At 35.9% G+C, this 25,926-nt stretch overlaps 1 protein-coding gene across 3 annotated transcripts in view; it reads right to left on the bottom strand.

Annotated features, from left to right (window-relative positions):
- The window catches only part of C5H8orf34 (chromosome 5 C8orf34 homolog), a 175,900-nt gene that overhangs the window by 27,182 nt on the left and 122,792 nt on the right, over positions 1-25,926 (bottom strand). For all 3 annotated transcript variants that reach the window (XM_052788306.1, XM_052788307.1, XM_052788308.1), the window contains 2 exons: positions 12,142-12,227; positions 6,957-7,030 (listed from right to left, as the gene is read on the bottom strand). In XM_052788306.1, coding sequence (XP_052644266.1) covers positions 6,957-7,030; positions 12,142-12,227 — 160 coding nt within the window. The remainder of the gene's footprint in view (positions 1-6,956; positions 7,031-12,141; positions 12,228-25,926) is intronic.

Below are 25,926 nucleotides of genomic sequence, written 5' to 3'. Positions count from 1 at the left end.
AAAAAATATTTTGTAACATTTTGAGACTATGAGTTCATCTAAGTGAATAATGCATAAACATAGACAGAGGTCCTCAGTGTCTCCAGCACACAATTTATGCAACAGCCTTATTCCTAATAGATAAACACAAGCCGAAAGTATCTTCCAAACTACAATTGCCCTTGGTTATTCATTAAGCTTTATAAATATTAGCACAAAATTTATAAATGGCCTATTTACATTAACAAGATTAACAAGATCTAAATATGAGGATGTTCCTGAAAGACAGCCTTGTCTTTCTAACTTGTAGAAACAGCTCTGGGCCCTGGTCATCACCTTCAAACTTTGAAGGTGAGGCACTGTCTCTTTGCACCAGAAATATGTTCAAACAAAGCCCTCAAGACACATTTGTCAACTTTTAAGGTCAACTGTGTGTCCATTTCTTAAGTGGCTTTCTTTACATATCATCATAATTTCTTCACATGCAATACATTCATTAATGCTTTTTTTACTTAGACCACTTAGCCAAATTACTGCTAAAATAAAAAATTACAAACAATAAAGCCAAAGGTAGCCTCTCTCATCACTGATTCTCTGATCTTCTGGAAAAAAACATAACTTACTGGGAATGCCACAGTGGAACAGAAATACAATTAAGGAGGTCATGAATAAGAAAGTTTTTCCAAGATCACTGTATGTGCTTCAATCTGCAGCAATGTTAGTTTGACAGCATACATCAGTAAAGCTTTTATCCCTAAAAAAACCCAGTGCAGATGTGAATGGCTTGATCTCAGCATCGAGCTAACTTGACATGGGCTGTGTAATACCCACTCACACCTGGGGAGTTTCTACAGAGGTGCAACATTTCAGAATAGCTAAGGCCAAGATGAAGGCCTCCAAATCACCTACAACATCATCTGGAAATCAAGTGCTTGTTAGAAAATAAATTACTCTTTCTTGTGGACCACAAAAAGTGTTAATAAACAATGCAGCATTATGTTTCTATGTCATTTTGGCCTCCCTCAGAGTAAAACACCCAGGTACTCACATGCACATTCAAGCACACATACACATCTCTTTTCAGGTGTGGGAACAGTCCCCGTCTCACAAGGGAAAGTGCTTCTTCATTTTTAAAGACTATCTGAATTGCATGATCACAATGAAACAAGGAAAAGGAGGTGAAACCAAATTAATTAGCTAGTCCCTGGCAAGCTGTAAATATATGCAATGGATTTTGATTGAACTTTTTCTTCTACATAGTTTTCTAATCAAGTGCAAATTTTATTGGTAACTTCAGGAGGTAATACTGTAAGAGACAACCATGCTTAGCTTTCTATGTATAACCTACCATTTCTTTGCTGAATAGTTTAAATATCTTAAATAGACACATTTGACAGAGATCCCTCAAAATAAAAAAAAAATCCCCTTTATTGAACAATTTGTTTGCAAGTGTCCCTTCCGTTCTGACCAAGCAGCTGGCAAGGACAGTTGTTATTCATGCAGCAGAACTTTTTGTGCAATATTTTGTTTGAAGATTCTTCACACAATATGTATTTTCTGTAAGCGTTCACCAAATGTTTAATCTTTCAGCTTCCGTAGTCTGTTCTAGTACATAAGGTGAGCTAGTCAACATGTTTTTTTGGTACTGTAAAACTAATAAACCTTCTCACAGCTCTGTTGCAATGTTGGCAGCCACCTCTAATCCCCACCTTCCACATCAGGGCCTGTTCTACTTGAAATGCCATGTAATTGAAATTACAAGCTTTTTGCTTCCCATGGCAGTCAGCCAGTACATTTTACACTAAACCTTACACTAAAAAAAATGGTGGCTTGAGTTAGCTTACACATAGTTTTTCTGTTTACAGGCAAGAGGGAAGGAAGATATATGTGGGCACCTGGGAATCACATTTGTTTCAGTTTCTGAAGTGTAACCAGAACAATTTTTTTCTAAGCTTCAGTCCTGTTTTACTTACTGTTATTTGGACTAGTATTTTTGAATTTGTCATGCCCAAGAAACCAAAATTTTAGACATGTAAAAACAAGGTACTCATTGATTTTTTTTACATATTTTTTTTAAAGGTCATAAAATTCTTTCAACTTAAAATTACATTCTAGAGGATTAAATATTTTCAAATAAGAGTATTTTCACTCCAGAAGACATCTGCCCTTCTGTCTGCCCCATGAAAGGTCTCCTTGGAAGCACTAACCACATGCTGCATGCAACGCCTGCCAGCAGGGCTGATGAACTGAACTTGTGAGGAGCCAGGGACTTTCTGGAAGCAGCCCTTATCCCTGGGGATCTGGGCAGGGAGATGGGGCAGCCTCATCACACATCACAGGGGTCAGGCAGACACCTAGGGGGCTCAAGTTTTGCAATATGCAACATGATACCAGCAAAAAGAATATGAGCAGGTAAGAAGTGAAAAAAATTTTTAAGTACTTCAGGTGTTCTCCAAAGTAAAAGAGAATTTTAAAAGTAAGAAATAATTATTTTGCAGCTGTATTTACAAAATGCTGTCTGTTCTATGGGATTTGTTTTACATAGGAATGTCTCAACCAAAGAGGTTCAAGGTATGTAATTCAAACTACTTGCTTAACTACTTGCAGGAAATATCACTTATTTCCCAAGAACCTTGATGTTACGTTAATTTAGTTAACAGTAATCAAACTTACATGTTTGCAGGTTTTTTTGGACTAGCTGTGGAGGAGTTGCACTAATCTAATGTTATCTGTTATTATTATTATTTTTAGAGAAAATTTAAAAATTTAAAGTTAAAATTTAAAATTTTAACTTTATGTGCCTGAATTTCCACATACTTACAAAAGTCAACTTGGATTTGAAAACTTTTGTATCAGAACACTCTAATTTTGTGTGTATAATATATAAATATGACCTTTATAATTCATCCTACCTCACAGGCACACTGCTGTTGTTCCTGATGTGGCAGTGGAACCTTAAAATGACTAACTTGATAAATGCTAAACAGTGACCCCAATCCAGCAAATAATTTATAGATTTAAATACTGAACTTTGGGTGATTTATAGCTGTCAATTACACCCCAACTTGTACAAGTAACTAAGTTACTTCTCAGCATTGTTCCCAGGGAAAATAGTGGGAAAAGCTAAGAAAATTTCTAACAATTACAATTTAAATCATGTATCACCAGAATATAGCTGAATTCAACATCATTGATAGCAAGAATTAAAAGCTTAATTTTTCCTTGTGCATGAAGTCTCAAGGCACTTCACAAATAGAATTACCATTAAGGAATTTCTGTATGTATCACAGAAAATCCATGTGTGTGTTCCTTCTAGGAAAGCAACTGAAAAGTTCCAAAGCAGTAGGGAAAACAGGAGAAAACTTATTTAAAACAAAACACCTTTATAAAAGAATTCATTAGAGTATTTTTCCCACAGTAATAAAGAGCAAAAACCCAAGGCAAATTCATGCAGAAATGCCTTTTGCAGTTGGACAACTTTTTTTTCCACAGTTTCTGTTACACTTGGATTGGTTTGCCTTACATGGATAATTTGCAAAGAAAAATATACCTTTTTATGTGCACATGCAAAGAAAGATGAGTGAATGCAAAGATTCACATAAAAAACCAGTAAGTATGAGTCCTGTTAGATCCAGGTGGTAAAAGAAGCAACTCGGAAGGCAAAGGCTACTCAATGTGAATTGCCCAGTGCATGTGCTCTCTTTCTTTATGTTAGTCACTGTAAATTTAGTAACTTCCCCGATACCTTACTTTTCCATTTCGGTCAGTGATCCAGCCCACCTAATTATTTCCTAGTATTACTTCAGTGTTTTCTTAAAGCTTGCTAACCAAATATTTATAAAACTCATTTACAAAATCATAAAGTAAAATAGGACTCTGAGTTCACCACACTGCAAAAATCTCAAGAAAAAGCTTTGCATTTTGCCTAGCACTTTTTGTTACATTAAAATATTTGTCAGAAAATGAGCCCTGCAGTAAATTAGGATCTCTAAGGACATTTTGAATGCTGCTTCCACTTTGAATCCTTGCAAAACACTTGGGAAGAGTGCCGATTCCTGTAAATACTTCAGATTGCTTTTTGCTAGCTTTACTCGTTTATTCATTCAGTATGCCTTGTTTGGGACTGTGCAGCACTGAAAATATAAGTTCTCGATTTCTCAAATATCAACTCTCTCCATGAAAAATTAAGCATAGCAAAAGATTCTATTAAAAAGGTTTAAAGGAAAAAGGTCTAATTACAAAAACTTCCAGAATCTTCAGAAATTGAACAGTAAACATATACAATATTCTAAGAAAATCATGTAACCATAGTATAAATTACATGAAGCATGTTATAGACATAGATGTTGCCTATCTCTTCTAAGTACTGGTATCCAGATTGCTTTAGTCTCCCCATCAGAGATCTTACATGTGGACTTATATACAGGACTTGAACAAAGAACACACAGAGCTCTTTTCTAAAGATCCTTATGCATAATTCTTGCTACTTTATCCTACAATTTTTCTCAAAACACTTCTCCTCTGAAGGCCAAGGCACTTTTAAAGAAAATTTGTCAAATATACATGAGTAGAGAGAAATTTATGATAATGATCCATTTAACTAGCAACAGACTCAAATTACCCTATTGGAATGCAGTACCAGTATTAAACATGGCACACCTTGAACCAGATCAGGAATTTTTCCACGTAATATGCACATTTGAGTAAATGTCAGGAACCAATTTGTCCAATTTATGAGAAATGTCTGATCAACATTGTATTTATTCTATTTTTCCCTCATCTTGGATCTCATATAATATCTGAAAATCATTTCAAGTCACGAGAATGTATTTTGGTATCAATTCTGAAGTAATTTTACAGGCCTATTTCTTACTGTTTTGAAGGATTTGTGGGAATCCATTGCAAGAATGCATTTATCTTCACAGCCTTCCTATGAGGAGCCTCAGTTTTACCTCTATATTTTATATGTCAACACTCAAAGAATAAGTCTCACTGGAAGTTATTAGGGGACCATGGAACAGATCTCTATTCCTTCAGAGCCCTAAAAGGCAACAACAATAGTTGGATCATTTTTTTCTTTTTGAGGAGATACAGTTGCAGACAAACATACAGTGTTGGATAGCTGCATCTTATTCTAAACAATAAGCCATTTTAAAGAGAGAAAAGTACCCAATCAGCTAGCTACACACTATTTAAGAGCTTTAAGATACAAACCACAAAAAAACCCCAAAGCAGGTCAACTAACATTTACTGGTTTATGGCTCCTTAGTAACTTAGGCTAAGGCATTTTCCAAGAGCTCAGGAAAAGTGAAGCTAGCTGCCTTTGCCCTAGGGAGAGGTTGGGTGGGCAGAGCAATAGCTTCAACTGCTCTTCTCACCTTCTCTTTGCAGCACTGCCAATAACAGCAATAGCCAGTGTGGCTTTCAGGGATTGAGCCCAGGCAGCTTTGCTGCCTCTGGCAGTCTACTACTCCAGGCAACCTTACCTATGCCTAGAACTAGCAGAGCATTAAACAATACACGTACATATTGTTTGTCTGTTCACAAGCATGCACACACAGAGCATATATTTAAAAATACTCAGTTGAAGGCTCTATATTTCTATAGCAAGCTTTTGCTAATCAACATAACAATATTTTGTTTTCCTTGTATCTTTATTTTTCTGTGCAATTCAATTTATTTGTTGCTCTTTCCCTATGCTACATGTCTGCAGAACTGGTAAATCAAAGCTGGTAGCTGCAGGTCCAAATCAATAAGAAAAACATGGGTTCAGAAACTGCTGCAAAATTTATTATACCTGTCTGTTCACTGGTGTGAAGCAGAAAGGAGGCTTGAGAAAGAAGCTCAAAACAATGACAACTAAAGTTCTGCTCCTTACTCCTTTTGACCAATATCTGCAAATGCTCTGTAAGGTTCTTGCACTCCAAGTTCTCAAAGAGCTTTAGGAATTGACCTGGAATTCCGTATCTGCCAACTGCTTTGATAACTCTGGTTGGAAATACTGTATGTTCAGTATTATTTAGCTTTATTTGTAGTACTTAATCAGCTTCCTGAAAGACTGCAGGATCAGTCTGCATTATCATTTTTTTTTTTAGTTAATACTGCCCTTTTTTCCTTAGCTGACAAATACTGAGCCCTTCTTTTCACTTACTTTATCAACACTAAAGTGTGCTATAAACCAGTATTGCTATGGTTGAACAGGAATTAATGTGTCCTTTTACAGCTGTCTAAAATTTTGCAAAAACAAACAACTATCATCAAGTTATTTGCCTTAGAAAAAAGCAATCCCTTCTTTAACCTATATTCAAATTTCTGATGCAATACAACTAGCACCAAAATTCTGATTATATAATTTTTCAAAAATTATTTTATTGCTGGTTATATTTTCTGCAAACTGCAAATCTGAAAAGATTTTCTTAAATTTCACAATAAAAGAACTGATGAAAATATTACCAAGCATAATATTGCATTATTTAAAAAAATATATAAATTAGCCATACATTTTAAATAGACACCTCTTGTTTATTAGTTTCCAAGCAAATGTTACCATAAAGCTAAATTATAGTTGAGATATTATAATGTCATATTTCATAATGAAATTTAGAGTTTTAATTACTTTGTTCTCTTAATTTTGTAAAATTAAATATTATCTGGTAAAATGGATATTTGACTAACATTTAAGAACATATAGACATAGTATAAAATGGCTGCACTTTCAATGGGAGCTATACAAGTAAGTCCAACAACATACGGTTTTGTATGACTTTATAATAATTTATTTCAAAATATTACCCTTCCTAGAATGAAAAAATTAAAACAGCCAGAGAACTGAAAATTCAGAAGGGTTAGGTAAATTAAGTTTTCTTCTCTCTAGGATGACAGTGCTGGCAAGCACAACTTTTATCTCTATGCAAAATCCAGTATTTGTCAAACTATTTTTCAAAATTACAGGATTATCCAAAAGGGAAGATACTTACAGATCCTGCCACTTGAGAGGCACTCTGAAATTCATCAATATCTTCTGTAGGTGTTTCAACCCCAGGTACTTGAGCTGTTCCAAAGAGGTAGAAGAAAAGTAAATCACTTTAATTAAGTAAGCATTAGTCACTTTGAAAATAAAATGCCTATAAATTAACTGCTGGGAAGGTAAATGTGGCTACTGTAAACGCACTGCTTTTCAGTTACACTTCAATGGATTTTAATTTATGTCTGATTTTATGTCTGATTTTAATTTATAAGCTTAATGCAACGTGGAACAGCGTCTCTAACATGATTAGAGTGATAAGCAAGCTTCCTTCAGCTGCCAAGGTGTCTCATAGGTTATTTATTATTTTTACTATTAAAAATAAATACTGTTTGTCCTTTACACAAGTGCGTAGTAGATCTTCAGCTTTAATAAAATCAATAAAATTAAATTTAATTAATTCCATTAAACTAATTAGAATATAGTTAAAAACCTTGAAGTAAAAGTTCTGGTCACTTTAGGCAATGTTTAAAAGCCATGCAAGCTATAATTTTTCCCCATACTGCCACATTTGTAAAACAACATGACTTGGTGAGAAGTCTAGAATGCCTCTTTGACACATACGTAATGACTTAAAACAGAATTTATGTACCTATGTCAGAGAACGCAATTTCCAAGTAACATGCTATGCATTTTCACTCTGCCTGACAGTCTGCTAGGCACTTAGATGCTGCTCATAAGCAGTCTAAGAAAACAAGATGCCATGATCTTCCCTAGGTTCTGCTGTTATTCAGACACTTAGCAGGGAGGTCCTTATATTTCCAGAGTGCCCTGATTTGTTAAACATCGCAGCCTATATTTACTATAAAGACAGAACTATACCGAAGTACAGCAACTGTGGTTACCACATTCATTGCAAACACAAATGAAAGTGGAGGAAGAAGAGGTGATGATAATGCAAAGTTGTGGTCAGAGAACTGTGCAGGAGTTGCGAGATGATGCCACAGTTTTGCCACTGCCATATCTAGTTTGCAACCCTAATTCCCACATATTTGCATCCTTACTAATTTTTTACCCTGGTCATGCAGTTCCATCTGGAATAGCACTATATGTGTTTCATACACTGCTATTTCTATTGAACATCCCCAATGTCAAACTTTTCGTCTACAACCAAATGCCTGTTTTGAACTTTCTACTATATTGGAAGTATATACTATACTTTCCTACTTTAAAGGAAAAAAAATACATAGGAGCTACACATCCTAGTCTATTCAAGTTTCTTCAAGTAGAAACTTTCTGGTTTCTACTGGATAGAAACAGGAGCTGGCTAACTGCAAATAATAAAAACCAGTGACTCCTGTTTGATAGGAAATGAACTACTGATGTGAAATTTGCTTAGTAAAATTTATTTAGCAAACTGAATATTATGTATCACAGCATAATCTGTAGATCTAATAACACAATAGAATAGGAAATACCACATGTACACATTGTGGTATAGTACCATATAATCTATCGTTTTCAGTCCAATCATATCATTCCAGGTAGAGTCACAAAAGAAACAAGTCTTTGCCCACACCTCAGAAATATGTGGAGTTGCATACTACACTGTAAAGTAACTCACAAACAGCTTTTCTCAGACAAATTGAAGAGTGGTTTAGAAGTTTAGAAGTGCTACGCTTTTCATTTATCCAGTATTGAGTTTACTCCCTAATAAGTTATTGTATTTCAAGCTTTCTTCTACAAGAATGGACTGACTGCAAAAATCTTATTTGCAATAATGTCTTCTTTTTCTGCCTTATATCATGGCTTTCACTCAAAGAGTAAGGTACTTTTCGGCAAAAAAGACCAAAACAAGTGAAACAAGGTCCCATGGTACTTATAGGCAACTGGGATTAAATGAACAATTATCCTTTTATGATACTACTTCTTAATATCCAAATTTAAAAAAAAAATACACAGCAGTAGACAACCTTTACAATTCCCCCAACCTGAAAAACAGACTGGGGGTTGACAAATGCAGATTTTTACTGGATCAATCCTGTTGCGGTGTCTATCTTTTGAAGCCTCAGCCATTCTGCCCATCCATCTGTACAGAACAAGAGCAAGGCTCAATGGAGGACTGATGCAGGAGACAAACCTGACAGGCTTGGCATCTACAGGGGAAGTTTCCTGTGTGGTCACCAAAGCTGCCTCTTCTAATCAAAATCAAGAACCTAGCTATCAAATTCTTCCCTTAGTTCTTTCCAATGAAGTGGTCCAATGGGAAAGAGAAACAGTTTTGAGCGGTATAGTTTAGGACAGTAAATAGAAACTGCAGCATTAAAGTGTCTTGTGTTCTCCGATCTTGAGACCCAATTCCCATCTCTCATTTTCACTACTTAGATCAAACACAACTCTGTCCAATTCAGCAGGATTATACTAGAGGGAAATCAGTATAGCGGTTAATTAGAACCAGATCCAGATTGCCAGTGGAGTCAGTATAGTGCCTGATGCGTGCCTGATGCTTGCCTGATGCTGCAGATGATCTTTTTACATAAGCTATTACATTGACTTTATTAGGTGGAATTGCTTTAGTAAGGCTTATTTATAAGGGCTGTTAGATCAGATGTGCTGCCAATTACTTCTGAACCTTGTTCATCTGAAATCCACAAGAGAGATGCTCCAGCTCCAACAACTTAACAATTTCCCACTAACCCAGAAACAGATCATTATCTAAAGAAAGCGACCCTCAACTTTGCTGTGCATCAGCACCTTGCTTGCATATTCTTGAACAAATGGTTTACATCAGCACTTCCCAACACATAGTTTTCTCTCAGTAAGGTCATTGGTACTGGTAAGTAAAAGCAGAAAATAAATTCAAATAAACCTGGTAAGTGAAGCCTGTTAGTCACTTTTTCATGATATAATACATTCTTAAGAGGACATAACTAAAAATTCAGTGCAACATGATGCCTTGGTTACTTAGGGTTTTCTAACAATATCTTTAGGAGTCTCTTTTATTATCTTCTTCTCATACATAGTATTTATTGGAAATAAATATCAGATGCACTGAAAACAAGGATTGTGCTGCATTTATAGGAAAGATTGATAGAATGGGCAGTTGCCTGAGTTCTGTGCCTGTTTCTAGTCTGTGCGTACTTGTAAAATCCAGCTGTGCTTTTTTTCAAATCAAAATGTATTACTAGCCAACATTTCAGGAAAAGAAAAAATATTTTGAAAAGCTGAACATTTCTGAGAGTGCTTCTTGACAGAAATTTGGCAGTACCTCACTGTTGACCTCAGTCCTTCTACCCTAGGGGCTTTGCTATTTTCTAGCTATATGACTAACAGATTCATGTATATTCACAGACATGAGGTAGATGTGTTTAGAACAACATGAATGTCATTGCCCCACCTACCTATCTAACTTTTACTCCCTATATTTTTATTGGAGGTGTTTTTTTAGGGCAAGCATTCTCCATCTTCTCTATATCCATACTGACTACAGAGTATCCAGAAGTGGATAAAAGTAGTCCAAGTTACAATGGCTATAGCACTCTTGTGCTCCATACTCTGTGACCACGAAAGATCCAGCTTCATTATTACACAGCATCCAGCACCTTCTGACAGTTTCACCTTTAATCCTGGTGCCTCTGCCATTTAGCAACAGCTTACTATTTTACCGAAGCCTACAGTTTCAGAAGATGGCATGGCAAAGTGGGCGTATTTCCACTTCAAGAACATGGGTATGCAGGAAGGAAAAAAGAAGGCAGAGATCTGTTCAAAACAAATTGTTTCAGGAACTGTAGAACTTTTTCCTACATGTATATCTTACCCCTCTACTTGTTTCTGCTGCAATAATCTCATGCTTGCATATCCCCTTACCTATCCCAAACAAGCCACCACCACCTCCCTTCCTGGGGATTACTCTCATAATGGAAGAATTTTGCCTTCCTTTCACAGGGCTTGAGTGCAGTCACCAGTCTGGGTCTCTCTTGCTGATAATCTTCATCAAGCTTGTAAGAACATCATATTTTGAGATTCTGAGTCCCCTATTAATTTTTTTTATACAGTGATCAATGGCAGATGAAAGGAAAAACAAATGGCATGACTGCATGAAGCCATGCATTCTCACAAAACTAGTTTGAAAAATTTATCTTTAAAGCCATACTAGGTACTAATGCTGACATACACTGGTTTACAAATGAGGCAAGAGAAATGCGCAAAAACTCAGGTTGCCGTGATACCTAATAGCAAACCTAGTACCACTAAATAGCAGAGAGTTAGTAGGATAATTAAAAACAACAAAAGTTAGTTCCGATTTGTTTTGCATTAATTAATCAACATAGCTAACTTGTCTGTGGCTGCTGAAGACTAAACTGCAAATCAAATCCTCCTATTAATAGACGCAGCTGGTTCTACCCAACAGTAAGAGAATGGACTGAAAGATTTATCTTTGCAGATTCTCTGTTCAAACCTCTATTCGCTTCTGTTTCCATTCCAGTGACAGCTAAGATAAAGTTAACCTTCATCAACTTAATCTTTCAGAGGAAAGCAGGGCATTCTCTGGCAAGATATCCCTTAGGAAGTACCTTTTCCATTAGATTTCAGGTGTTATTCTGTTCAAAAACCTGAGCAGAAATTGAAATAAGGCTGAATGTCCTGACTGCAGATTAGCACAGCATATGATTATGTTTGTATGAGGAGAAAAACTGTTCTTCAGAGCTACTGTATAAACTCCCTTTTATTATATTTTAATTCTAGTCAGTGGTGCTCGGAGAGATCAGAGGAGCATTTCTGATACTTAGTTTAGAAACAGGGGAGAAATTCTGTAACTCTTTTTATTTTTACTGTATATTATTTGAATGCTGTGGACGCATTTGTAGTATTAAATTAAATATTTCAAAGACCATTCTTAGGCATAGAGGCCAACTGGAAATGAACAGCCCATATCTACACTATTAAGCTATTTTACACCCAAAATAGTGTGCTAACATACAAAGTGTCTAATAAGAATGAATCCTGACCCAAGGTGGCTCCCAAAATATGCCTAGGAATTATTCTGGAGTGCTAATTGGCCATGACAAATGAGTTCAAATGCCCAGGAACATCTCTGGCAGTGTTTAATCTTTTACAGACATAACCTCTACTCTTAAATTCAAGATGTTGGTTTTGGGTTGGTTTTTTTATGAGCAGCAAACGTTTATGTAACTTACCATCAGAGTCTGACACTGCTGGCTCAGATGTTTGAGATACCATGGAGACATCTTCTGGCCTTTCTGCCAAATTATCTCCTTGCAATCTAAATTGTGGAAAAATGGAACATTTGTAATCATTTTCCACAGATAAGACACAGAAGAGTGTTATCTCTGACTACATACCCTACTCACAACATTGTCCTAATTAAAAGGGTAGCTTTGCTGAAAAGCCGATATCCATGTTTCAATCATACCATCCCAGATCATCTAGTAACCAAAAGTGGCCTCTAAGAAACAGTCAATTGAATCCTAGCTTATGTATTTTTGTAAGACTTATTTTAACAACAGTGGGGTTTTGGCTCACGCGCATATGAAACTGCAAGCTTCCTCACTACATTCAAAAATATTTTAATTGAACAGGACTGTACTGGGTGTCCATGTCAAGGTGTTGGCGGTGGCGGGGCTGCAGGGGTGGCCTTGGTGAGAAGAGGCTGGGGCTTCCCTGTGCCAGACACAGGCAGTTCAGTCTGGCTCCAGAAGACCCATGGCAGGACACAGCTGAGCCCCTCAGCGAAAATGAGGGAAACCTCAGAAAAAACATAGTTAAGGAAGAGCAAACAATGCCACACAGGCAGAAGAGCAGGGAAGAGAAAGAGTAGGAAACAGCAGTAGGAAACAAGGTCAGAGGAGGAGGTGTTCCACACTCCGGAGCAGATACTCCCTTGCAGCCCATGGCGAGGAGCATGCCAGAGCCAATATCCTCTGCAGCCCGTGGAGGACTCATACCAAAGCAGGTGGATATGTCCTGGAGGGACTGCGGCCTGTGGACAACCCACAATGGAGCAGATTTTTCTCCTGAAGGACTGCAGCCCGTGGGGAGAGCCCACGCCGGAGCAGGTGATACGTGTGAGGAGGAAGGAGGGGCAAAGAGGAGATGTTATGTATTGACCACAACCCTCCATTCCCTGTCCTTCCTGCGCTACTCGGGGGTGGGAGAGAAGTCTGGAAGGAGTGAGTGAAGTTGGGCCTGGGAAAGCGGGGAGGAGAGGCGTGGGTTTAATGTTTGTCTTTTTGTTTCTCATTACCTTAATCTATTTTAATTGGCAGTAAATTAAATTAATTTTCCCCAAGTCAAGTCTGTTTTGCCCACGACAGTAACTGGCAAGCAATTTCCCTGTCTTTATCTCTACCCACAAGCTTTTTCATCCTATTTTCTCCCCTCATCCTGCTGAGGGCAGTGAGTGAGCGAGCAGCTGGGTGGGGGGTTGGCCCTTAGCCAAGGTTAACCCACCACAGGGAAATACATGCAAGAATATTTCCTTCTCCTTTGTTACTTTTTAAAATAAAAATACAGTAATTATGGCAGGGTTTGTCTTCCGGCTTTCCCCCTGCATCAGCTGACTGCAATGCCTTGACAGCAATTTACAAAAATAGTCCTTGTATCTCTTTTAAATGAGCATCCCAAGAGTCCCACCATCCTTCTTCAGGCTCTTATGAATCTTGAGTACCGATTCTGCTCTGAAGAAATAGTTTGTAACTCTTAATACAATATAACTGCCATTTACATAAAAGTTATCTTACCTTGAATTTATTCGGACATGAAAAGAATAAGGAAAATGCAATTCAATTTTGCAAAGCTCAGGAATCATAAAAATGCACTGAAGTAAAACCTTGGGGAAAGAAATAACTTATCTCTTAAAAAAAGTTCCTTTCACTCTGTATTCTCACCCTCTGCAGCTGCTTTACACTAAACTTTGAATTAACCTTTGAAACCAAGCAGAAACCCATATCTGTCCTATCTGAATTTCACATTTTATGACTTTCACAGTTATCTAATATATTTGGATCTTAAGTCATCTATTTGTTGTCATGTACCTTCTCAAAACCATCCCCCCCCCCCCCCCCCCCAATTACTTTATCTCCCTTTTATTGTCCCTGGAATGGTTTATTTATGACAGAAAGCTCAATGTAAATTCATAATGACTCTTACCTGAGGAGGCAGTTCCACAGAACACAGGACTCCTCAAGGCAACAAAAGTGTAAAACTTAGAAGCTGTAAACCTAATTTTGAAAATTACTTCTATGAATCCTTTATAGCTCTGTACCTGGTTTGTAATGCTCTAGTTACCAATTCTTTAAAAGCCTAGCTTGTCAAACAGGCTCTTCTAAAGGTGACAGTCAAACAGAAGCAAATAACTTTGTACCATTATCATAAAGATATTCAAATAGGGAGAAAACAAATTGCAAATGAAATAACCACGTGAAAAAGGAAGATCTCAAAAATCACATCATTTTCCTTTGTATTGAAATTGACCTGTCCTCCTTTACTACATACACACACATTTACTGCAAGCGCATATTCAAGCTTATAAGGATATGCATGGAATCGCAGGAACCAGAAGTGATGTACTCTTCTCTGCAGCCATGTTGATAGTTTATTTGTGTTTAATTAAAAGGAAAATTACTCCAACTTTCTCTGCTTATATTGCAGTCATAAAAAAATTATCTCTAGAAGCAGGAGCTGCTGCTTTTATCCCATCAGAATTTTCATGATTTTATAATACGTTCCCATTCTGAGCTTTCATAAATCCAAACCAGACATGAAAAAGTGAAATTATTCTCAACTTCTAGAAATTACATATATTTAAGTGGCCCATTGCCTTATGAAAAACATGCAAAAACAAAAAAAATCTTTTCAATGTATCTAGTCAGAAAAGCCATTTCATATGATTTCCCTTTATAGGAGGAAATGGCTGGGTGAACTGGGTGGGTGGATGGGTAGCTGGATGGGTGAATAAAATGTTTGACATATCTAGACCTCATTTTCACATCCAATTCTCAACTTATTTATTTCTTACATGTGGATTTGTATTGGAATAGATTCTCATGTGACTCAAGCAACAAAAAAAGTCACAAACACTATTGCTCGCCAAAAGAATTTTGTTACTTGGACAATTCTGACTTCTTCTTCAGTAGTAATTCTATGCATAAGATGCCTCCACAGTAAAATGAAGACACTTAAAAATTCTTAAGCAATCGATGAGAAAGAAGCATACGTCTAGAAGAGCTTCTGAATGCTTCGGAAGCTCATTATACAATCAGAGATGTAATTTTCTGATCTGTCCTTGTTTATGTTACTTTCTTCCCTAGTTCTTTCTTGCCGAATGTCTTCCAAGAAAAGAGCATTGCACCATGTTGCGAGCATCATTAATGTTAGAAGGCCTAAACTATGAGATCCACTTATCTTGTCCCTGGTACTACAAAAGCATTTTTATCTCCAACTCTTTTCCTTGCAGACTAGCTGTACACGGAAGTGTGAACTCCAAGGTAGACTCGATTCTTTATTGCCAGATACCAGATAGAAATTGCTTTAGCAAAAAAAGGTAAAATTATGACCAAAATGTTGTGCTGAAGCTTTTAATCCACTGCTTTGGAAAAGGTGATTATAAAAAGAACAACATATATGAGAGTCACATCCTTGTTTGCAGAGCAATCTAAAAAGAGTCAAGCTTTTCCAAACTGGTGGCTAGCTTTGAAAATCTTGGCTGTTATTTTCAATGTGTACTCTTAAAAAAAAACACAACACAAAAAAACAAGTTACCTAAAAATTACTATCTTACTAATACTTTATGGACTCTTTCACTTAGTAACCGAAACATTATTTCAGCTATTAATTATTTTAATGGGAGTCTAAACTTGATAGCTGATAGCCAACATTTTTTTCTATATACATTCTGTTTATAGTGCGATCTCTTGCTTAAAGACCATTGTTTCAGTTACATTCAATCAGCTGCATGTTGGAGCTTCAAGAGCTACAAAGGCAAACAGCCTCCAGGCAAATACTTCAATTTCCTTTGACCCAAAAATGCATTCTGTAAGATTTGTTCCATGAAAACTGCCAAGGACTTCAGGACCAAAGACATTATGAATAAGTTCTACAGGATGGGTGCAGCAGCATTATACCAGGCCTATCACTATAAACAAGCTTGTGGGTGTGTGAAACACGGTCGTACTGCCAGTATGATTTAGAAAATATGATACTATAGGAGTATGCAAAAAGAGGACAAAATGATTTCAACTACATTCCTTGAATGAGTCACAGCATAATAAAATCCTATATTGCCTCATCAGAGGAAGGAAACAGCAAATAGGAAAAATAGTCAAGATTGAAATCATAGATACTTTTTTTTCATCCACTACATTGAAAAGGTGTTTTCACACTCCTGAACAATCTATAAGCACACACAGTATTATCTAAGAAACAGCAGTGACTAAAGTCAGCAAAAAGAAAACATGTTGGATTCCTTTAGGATTCAGATTAGGGAAATCTTTCCTCTTGACTTGATATCTGAAAAAGCAATGTTTTCTACAACTGTTTAAGATTTATCACTTTATCAAAGATTTTATATTATTTCCATGTGAGTTGCCTTTATCTACTATGTTAATTATTCTGTTAGTGATGGTGCAGTATTTGGAAGTAGGAGTAACCTACTTAAAAAAAAAACCAACCTTTCTTTTTTTTGTCTAAAAGTTCAGCCATCTTAAATTTTCACTAGAGAAATGAAAAATTACTTCAGCATGCACAAAGGTGATACAAAACAATAAATGTTTTGATTCAGTAACACATTTATCTATAGAGATTACTCTTTGGTTTAAACTCATGCCCAAGTGCATTGCTGAACTCAAGCACTTAGGATGTTTTTCTTTCTTAAAACATAGATTGTTGGAGAACAGGGCATGTCATCAAGATGAGGATATTACAATCTGATATTTCAATCAAAGTCACCTGTTTTACCAGATGAAAAAATACTAAGATAAAACTATTATTTGAATCCCAGTTGCTAAACTGAAATGAAAATGAAGTTAACTCTGTTATTTACGTTGTGTAACTTCTCACCAATGAGGCTGTGTGAAAACCTACATAAAACCCCGTTCTGACTAATATGACAACCTCTTTTTGAACATCTTCAATATTTCTCTGGCAATTTTTAGTGCCCGACAACACCTCAGAACACATTGTTCTGTGGTATCACAATTACCAACAGTCTTAATGAAACACTTGTAAATCCCTATGATTACAACTCACCGACTCATTGATTTCATCCTGCGGGCAGTGCAAGAAGCAATACGCTAGAGAAGTATCAGATACTAGTTCCTGCTCTAGTTCCATTTGTTCCAAAAAAAAAGTGAAATAAAGCACACTAATGGCCATAAATGTTTCAACTTACTTTCATTTTCAAGATGACAGAATATTCCAGGGGAATTTTACAAGGATTAAATATGCAGCACGTAAGTATCTGTAACATGAATTTAGTGACAGGGACATTGTACACCATGCAGGTGGGCTGAGGATTCGGTGCAGATCTGCATTGCCTGCCTGGTAGATGAGCTTTGTTGAGTGTCTTTTTGTTGGAGTCCAGCTGCAAGAGACTGATCAAGTGCTACAAAGTCTCAAGCTTCTCTTGTGCCTGACCTTTCAGAAAGACCCATTCTAGCACTCAAAGAAAGACTCCTGAGCTTTTCTGATGGCACAACTTAATGAGGAAATGCCTCGTGGACTAACTTTATTTTCCTTCATAGCAACCTCCTCATCCTCCCACCCTGTTTCCAAAGCCACAATAACATCCCTGCGGCAATCCAATCATTACTATCAGGAGAAAACACTGAGTGCATCTTGATCTTACTTCTAGCATTACTTAGCAGCCAGAAATAAATTGGCACAGTAAGAGCAGTCATTCTGCAAGATTAGCTTTGCTTTGAGTTTGAACAGTCATCCAGCATATCGTTTGTTTCTAGATTGTACCGTCTGTTTGAATGAGATTATAGAGTCAGATTCCTCCATGTATTTGCATAAAGCAAAGAGTATTCTGCTAGTACTAAAGAAGGAATGAATAAGTAGTATGAATGAATACTTGCTGTAAGACTTTTTAACAGTCAACGAGATTTCCACAGCAGCAACATACTGCCCATTAGATGACCTGGAAAAACTAAGAGTGTTTCCCTTTTAGTTTCTGAAATTTACCAGTAAGTACTTTTGATACTGTAACACATGCTACTTAATTATGCCAAAAATATTACAGTTGTAGCTATCTACAGAATTTTATCTAATTACAGCTATATAGAAGTAGACACAAGAAAGGACCCTTACATAAGGAAGGTCTGTTCTCTGCAATATGCAAATCTTTGAAATAACATCTACTTTTTCTAACACAGTTCACTAGGACATATTTCTTGGTGATCGTTTCTTCTATCAAACTGGTATTACTTAAGCAGACTGGTTGGTGAAACTTGTCACTACTATCTGAAAGTTAGTCCCTCCCAAAACTTGACATATATGACAAGAAAATAAATGTTGAAAATATCCAAAGTCCAGTTCAGTTTATTGCTCTTCTGTATTGTAATCAGCTACATAGCATGTCATTACACTTCTCCATTCTTTTTCTGTGACAGAACTAATGGTCTTGTTTTCATATCTCTCTGATACCCATCAATATCCAATTTACATGAGCTGTTAAGAGGACAGCTTCTTGACATGTTAATTGCTGCTTTAGAAACATGTTAGATTGATGACCTAACTTAGAAGCTGAAAAGAAAGAGAAAAGATGATCCTACAAAACAATTCCCTGTATGAATCTAAAATCCATCTAACACCATACTAAAATGACTAATTATAATGGGTACCTAATAAAGTGTGGGTATAGTGGGGATGGAAGGAGAGAGTAATGCTAGAGGAGCTGTGATTTCTCCATTTGCACCACCCCTAAAACAATGCAGTAGCCCTAATACAGCCGCAAAGCTTCTAGGCAATAGGACACTGGAATTAAACTATATCTTGGAGAAAAAAATAACAGGCAACAGTTGAGGAAGCCAAATTAAAATTGTTTTTTTTCTCCACGATTTAAAGTTGGCATGCATTTTCAGATTTGAAATTTGTGGAAACATTCACACTTGAGCAAAACATATTTTTAAGAGGTAAAACAAAGTCCTACTTTGAGGGCAATTATGGGTATGTCTATGCTTCAGTGTGTACAAGACTGCAAGTACAGATGCAGGACAAATTCCTACCTATAACTCCTCCAGTGCATTAAATGTAGACATACACTATGATTGTCCTCTATGTCAACACTGTTGTCCTATGATACTCTTAAAATTAGCAGTAAATGAGATTAAACTCCATGTTATAGCATAATACTACAATAAAAAAAAAAAGTTCACTGGTGAACAGCATTCTCACAATATTAATGGATTAGAAGAAAAAAAAATTACTTCAAAGGACTACATCAGATTCATAAAAATAAATAAAAACACTTAACCACAAGCATAGGTACTTTCTAAAATCAGGGCCTAATGAGAAGGAATTAAGGATCCTGAAAACAAAGAAATGGAAATGTTTCTGATAGCTAAAATTGAGATATATGCTCTTTAGTATTTGTTCTTTGTGTAGACTACTAATGCAAAGTATGTGCATCATAAATTGCCTTGTGCTACTGTATAGTGGAGGTTGTGCTTTAGGAAATTTTTGTGTCAAATCAAATACTAAACAGGAGTGGAGATTCACCTTCAGAGGAGGGTGATTGTTCACTCACAGACAGAGGAATTGGGATTATACTTAGATTACTATTCTGACATAGTCTTCCAGAAATATGTCACTAAACTCAGATAACCAAATTCCCATTCTGTTCCTTCCAGAAATGAAGCAAAAAACCCCAAACAGAACAAGGGTTATCATTTTTGGACAAACTCTCCTTTAATTCCCAAACAAAAAACTACAGGCAATGAGTTACAGAATAACTGTGTATGTGGCTGGCCTTCAAATTCTGGTACATGACTATGGGACTTCTTTTTCTTTTTAAACATAGCGAACTAGAGCTGGATAAATTTGCTCAAATTCTGATGTTCCCCAGAGGTGAACAACAGAAACTTTGAAATTCCACATGAGAAGAAATCCTGAAAACCTCTTATTTCAAGACAATACAAATGCTTCTGCTGGATTTTTATTATTAAAGAAAAATTCCTCCAGGGGCTCCAAGACAGTAAAAGGCACTCCCCGAGGAGGAAGTGGGAAATTACATGTCTGAGAATTGCAGCTCCAGCCTTTATCTCTGCTCTGCCCTGTGTCAGCTAAATTTTGTTGAATCTGGACAATTTCTGTAAAACGTTTTGGTTTCTGTGAATCATTATTTCCTAAAGAAGACACATTTCATTGCAAAACTCCTGATCTGCTTTGCTAGACTCAGCTGACTTCTTTTAGATAAATATGGTGAGAAGTAGGGGAAAGTTCAGCAAAGAATCCTTAAATCTTTCAGCAAAAAGAGCAGTAAAGCTGTTTTCATATTCACTCAAGACCAGTGTACATTTTTAAGGCTACAACTCCAAAGAAAAGTTCTCAACTCTGAAAAACAGAAGTAGTGTCATGTTTGTATTAGAATATTAATTAAGGAGATTTTGGCATGTTGAATCACTGGTTTTGCTTAAATTATTTCAAAGTGGGTTAACTATGCTTTTGAAAACATCCCAACAGATACTTCAGTGATTTACAGTTAGTTTCTTTATGAAGTAGTTATTAATTTGGATCCAAAACTGTAACATATATTTTGTAAGATTAATTAATATCATGAACTTATTAACAAAAGAAACTTATTAAAAATATAACATGATGATGTTTCTTTGGCAACCAAAGGGAGTTTCAATCACAGATGAAGAGAAGGATAAATTGGACTTATTGGACTTCCTTTGAGAAGGATAAATTGGACTTATTGGACTTCCTTTTTTTTTTTTTTCCCTTTCAAATCATTTGCTTCCTTTCTGTAATCTAAAACATTACATCTACATCTAACATCTCTCTTTGATATCACTGTACTACTGAATTATAATTTCCCTAGAACAAATACATAACTCCGGGGAAGTTATAGCAACAGAGATCAGACAACAAAAGTCTTGAAAGCTCCCACATGCTTTAGGTTGCATTGAATGTTTTCTTGCACCTTTCCCTAGCAACCTCAACACCACACCAGTAACAGTACTCCAAGCTTTATAATCATTTGTCCTGACTTGCCTATAATATGGTGAGTTTATTTCATTCTTTGTTTTCAAACATACTGATCCAAATTCTGATCTCATGTACCTTGACTTACTGTCTCCACAAGTTCTGCACTCTTTTATACTGGTGTAAAATCCAAAGCTTCTCCAGCACCTAAATACAAAGCCAGGAATTTCTGACCTATTCCATTTGTTCTACTAATGTCTTTTACAAAAATAAAAATGTTAAAACTGTGCCAGCAAAATTCTTAGTGTATTCACAGGTACGGAGACAAAAAGATGGCAGTTTTCCAGTATAGACTATGCTAGTTAATATTATGGTAAAATTATATTAAATAAATATTACTAAACAATGTATAGGCAAAAGTACTCTTGCTGGTAAAACTCTCCATCTGCTTTAGCTACATACTCTAGCTTCCTAACAAAGATTAGATTTTAAAAGAAGTTTATACAAATTTCAGATCAATAATCTACAGAAGAAAAGTGTCTTAGATCTATGAAGGCAAACAACAGAGGATTGTGAATTCAGTGAGTAATGAGAGTGGCTGGCACCTCTCAAGTCTGAAGTAATAATGGGAAAGCTCTGCAGCATGTCACCTTGTTATATTAAAAAAATCAGTGTCATAGCTTCTGTTTTCACCATAGACCAAAATACAGGAAGCTTCTGCATTGAAGAGAAATGAAGCATGAGGACTATTGGATTATCCTGCAGAACACTATCCAGGATGGCAGATGTTTCCAAAATTAAAACTATAAGACTACATGAATAAATAGGGATATTTAACAAAATTTCTGAATAAAATGTAGGAATATAAACTTAGTGACATATTCAGCATGCTCCCCAGCAGAAATTTAAAATTCATTTAAATCCATTTCAAAGAAGTGCTGCAAGGCTCTCAGGCAGGAGTATGTTGTTACTACCATCAATTCTATTTATGTAGATATACAGCATTCATATTCTTTGAGTTTCACCCTGATCTAAGATACAGTTAATCTAAAATAACTCCATTTTCACTGATATTATTCAGATCACAGTCTGTTTCTTACTTTTGCACTCACTTTCTTAAGGACACTAAGTGCATGCACACTGAAACACACCAAATTATTTGAAAATTCAGAAAAACTACAGTTAAAAATGAATTTTGGTTGAAGTCCATTCTCTTTCTGCAAATTAAAAGCATTATTTTCCAGTTAGTCTTGAAGATTTTTGTGGAAAGTTTCCATATCACCAATACATAATTCACAACCATAATGTTTTCAGCTGGTAAAACTAGAATATCCACTTGCTGAGCAAAACTTACACATTGACACAGCCTGCAACATAATCTTTTCTGTGTGCTGTTTGCCTTTTCAAAATGTCTGAATGCAGGTCTTTGTGCATTTAAATAAGTACACTCTGCAGCTATTTCTGAGGAGAACCAAAAGTGGAAATATGTCTCCCAGAGTAAGGAATCCATAAAGAGACCGAATTATCTAATCCTTTTACAAGATGGGGAATTAAGCTATTCTTATGGCAATCTTTTATCTGCTGCTGGCTTCAAACCATTATCTCACAGGAGAAAAATTACAGTCTTTGTCAGTCTTTTCAGGCTTAACACTCTTTCTTCCTCTGTGAACCATTTTTTCTAGGACTTGTGAAAGAGTTTTGTGTGTGTGTGTGTGCATGTGTGTCTTTAAGAGCTATATTAAACTGTTATCCAGAGCCTCAAATTATGACCAGCAAGCTTCCCCAAGCTCATGATCTCCTGACTTCCTCCCTATATCATTTGCATCCAGAAGCAACGGCTATTGCTGATATACATCACAGTGTAGCACCAAACAGAAAGAATCTATAAACACTGCAGTAAAGAATTAGCTTGCAAAGCACACATCAAAGAGAGCAGGGGAAAGGAAGGGGAAAGGCTTGGGAAAGCACTTGTCTTTTTAAATTATTGAGGGGGTTAAATGTGTTTTGTAGGGGAAAAGACAGACATGTCTTGACAAGATCTAGAAATGAAGAACAGGATGAAATGGATGTTACCCTCTATTAAATTGAAAGACAGTACAATAATTTTCAGGACTAGACAAAATAATATTAATTTCATTTTCAGATATGCTCCTACTGCTTTCATTATTACAAATCAAGACTGGTACATGCAAAAGAATGAAAAAATCCTTTAAGTCTACTTTTCTTAGAATTTCTCAACAGCACTTTTAAATGTTTACAAGTGTACCAACCTCCTCATACCAATTCCATCTTTTTACAACCAGCCTGAGTTAAAAAAAAATATAGCTACTGTTGAACAATAGTTCTTAGAAAAGATGTTCTAGGGACACATCATTAATTCACAGCATCTTTTACTGTATTCTTCCTTCATAACCAAAACCAGATACTAATTCCCTGTCAGTAAAGTTATAGTAGGGCTATCTCCAGATGAACTTGGCACACTAGGTGCCACACTTCCAAAACCAGTCCTATCATGAGAACAATACGTTAGTATGTATGTATAAGATGCAATTCACGTGCAAATTTTATGTACCTAGTGCACACGTTTCAAGTATAAGTCTATTTTCACTAACATCAAACACTTATCTTTCTTCAGAGTTCTTCCATTTCTCTCATGCTGATTGACAGTTATTTATGTCAAAAACAACAAGTCTACCCCACACGTGCAGCCTTTAAGGAAATACAATAGCTGTTATATCAAACTCAGAGGGAAATGTTTCATCTGAAAATACTGTGTAATGCAAGGACACAGACACACACTGTTCCTTTTAAAGAGATATATGCTTCATCTGAAAATACTGGTTTCTTCACAGCTTACATAATTTTTGATAACAGATGATGTTTTTATTATCATAGTATTTTGTGGAACTTCTGATAGGTCTGAAATTATTGCTTTATGGATTTATCAGTGGGAAATTGTGGTAAAAAAGAGGGAGGAAATAAGTCTGATCCTCCTGGGATTTCTGTCTAAGCAATTGATATAAACCTCCTGTCTTATATTGTTCCCTTCCCAAGACACAGTTAAGATTTTCAAAATAGAGAGACCTTGGCCATTCTTGTGAAAGACACATTCATTGGGAGTTTGCCATAAAACTAATTAAGGTTTGGGATTAAAAATTATAATATCTTGTGCATTTTAGAGGTCAAACTTAGATCCACGAACTCAAAAAATCATTTGAAATCACACAGATATTCTCTATTTTGCATATAGTAAGATGTTCAACAGAAACACGAGTCAGTGAAAGAAAAGGCAAGCCAGTGTGTTACTCTGACAACTTAGCAAATCAGCCTACTAACTCTTAAAAATTAATTTATGTTCTCTGTCTCTGATAACCACTAGGACCAGTAAAAAAATTTTCTGAATTATTTTTTTCTTTAGTGTTTTCCTATTTTTTTGAAAGAACAAGACACCAAATTGGTACACCACTCCAGAAAAGGAAAGATAAAGTGGTTTATTTTAGCTGTATTAACACTTACAAAATCAAGAGAAGACAATGAAGACGCTACTGTGGTTATTTATGCATCAAAGCTGGGCAAATTAATCACTGCCCAGATTCAACTCAGCCAAAAAGCCAAATGAAAATTTTTTTACTAGTTTTTCTTGCCGCAAGTTTTTCTTTCCTTGTAATTCTTTTCGTTTTTCTACCTTATAAGAAGTTCTAAGTAGCAAAAGGAAAAATATGGGTTTTCTCCACAATTTTCCAAAGTGAAAGGATATTTTTAAAAGTTATAAAGCACTACTATACAGAGTTTCATTTGCTTGTTTGCCACTCTTAAAAGGAAAAAGATGCAGATAAAACACTTTGTTTAGGACAAGGTCTGTGAAACTAGCACAAACAAACATGAGGAAAATTCAGCTCTTTGAAACAAGAGGTCCAATAAAACTAAGGTTACAAAAAATAAAATAAAGGAAAAATAGAATGAAAAATAGTGACACGAGTCATCTGGAACGTTTAGTGCTTTCTCCTCTGTAAGAATAGCAGTACACAGACAGAAAGCTAATATGAAATGCAAGAGGGGAAAGAAAAAAATATGTATACATAATCAAAAAGTTTGGTAACATTTGAAGACATAAACTTCCTAAGATTCTGTGCATGAACTCCAATCAAAGAATTTTTCCCCCAAAATGATTTCTGTACCAACCACTTTAGTCTGGAAACATTTTTTTTCCCTTGGTACTTTGAAGTAATTTGTTCCCAGATTTCAGGAATATTAATAAACCAGAAGTTTCTGCCAGAAACTGAGTCACTAAGCTGGCCTTACCACTACTGGGCAGATGTACAAAAACTATTCTTTATGCAAATACATGTACCAAACCACATGTACACCTGTATCCATTCCCCAGTATTACATCACAGTGTACAGAGCCAAGCCAGGGATTATATGGAGGATTTGAGAGGTTATTCTTTCTGACACATCCATGTTATTATTGATTAATTAGAAATATAAATTGTATGACATATTGTCCTGTTTCCTACCTTTCTGCTGCATGATTAGACAGAAATTAGCTGTTTCCTTTAAAAGATTACATCTTTCAAAGGTATTTGCACACTGAAAAGGACTAAAAACTTTCATAGAACCCACAAATAAGAAAAATACAAATTCTAGGGGGTTTTTTGTTACATTTCTGTGTAAAAGGCTGCACTCTAGACAAATCAAAAACCATTTAAATGTACAAAAGGACAAATTTACCTAAAATTCACCATAGAGAATAAAGCTAGCAGGGAAAAGGGGGTCATAATGACTCAAAATCAAGCAGTCAATAAAAAACAGAAAAA

The sequence above is a fragment of the Harpia harpyja genome, chromosome 5, assembly GCF_026419915.1.
Source record: "Harpia harpyja isolate bHarHar1 chromosome 5, bHarHar1 primary haplotype, whole genome shotgun sequence".
In the NCBI taxonomy this organism is placed as follows: domain Eukaryota; kingdom Metazoa; phylum Chordata; class Aves; order Accipitriformes; family Accipitridae; genus Harpia; species Harpia harpyja.
This window is presented reverse-complemented; position numbering and strand designations above follow the sequence as displayed.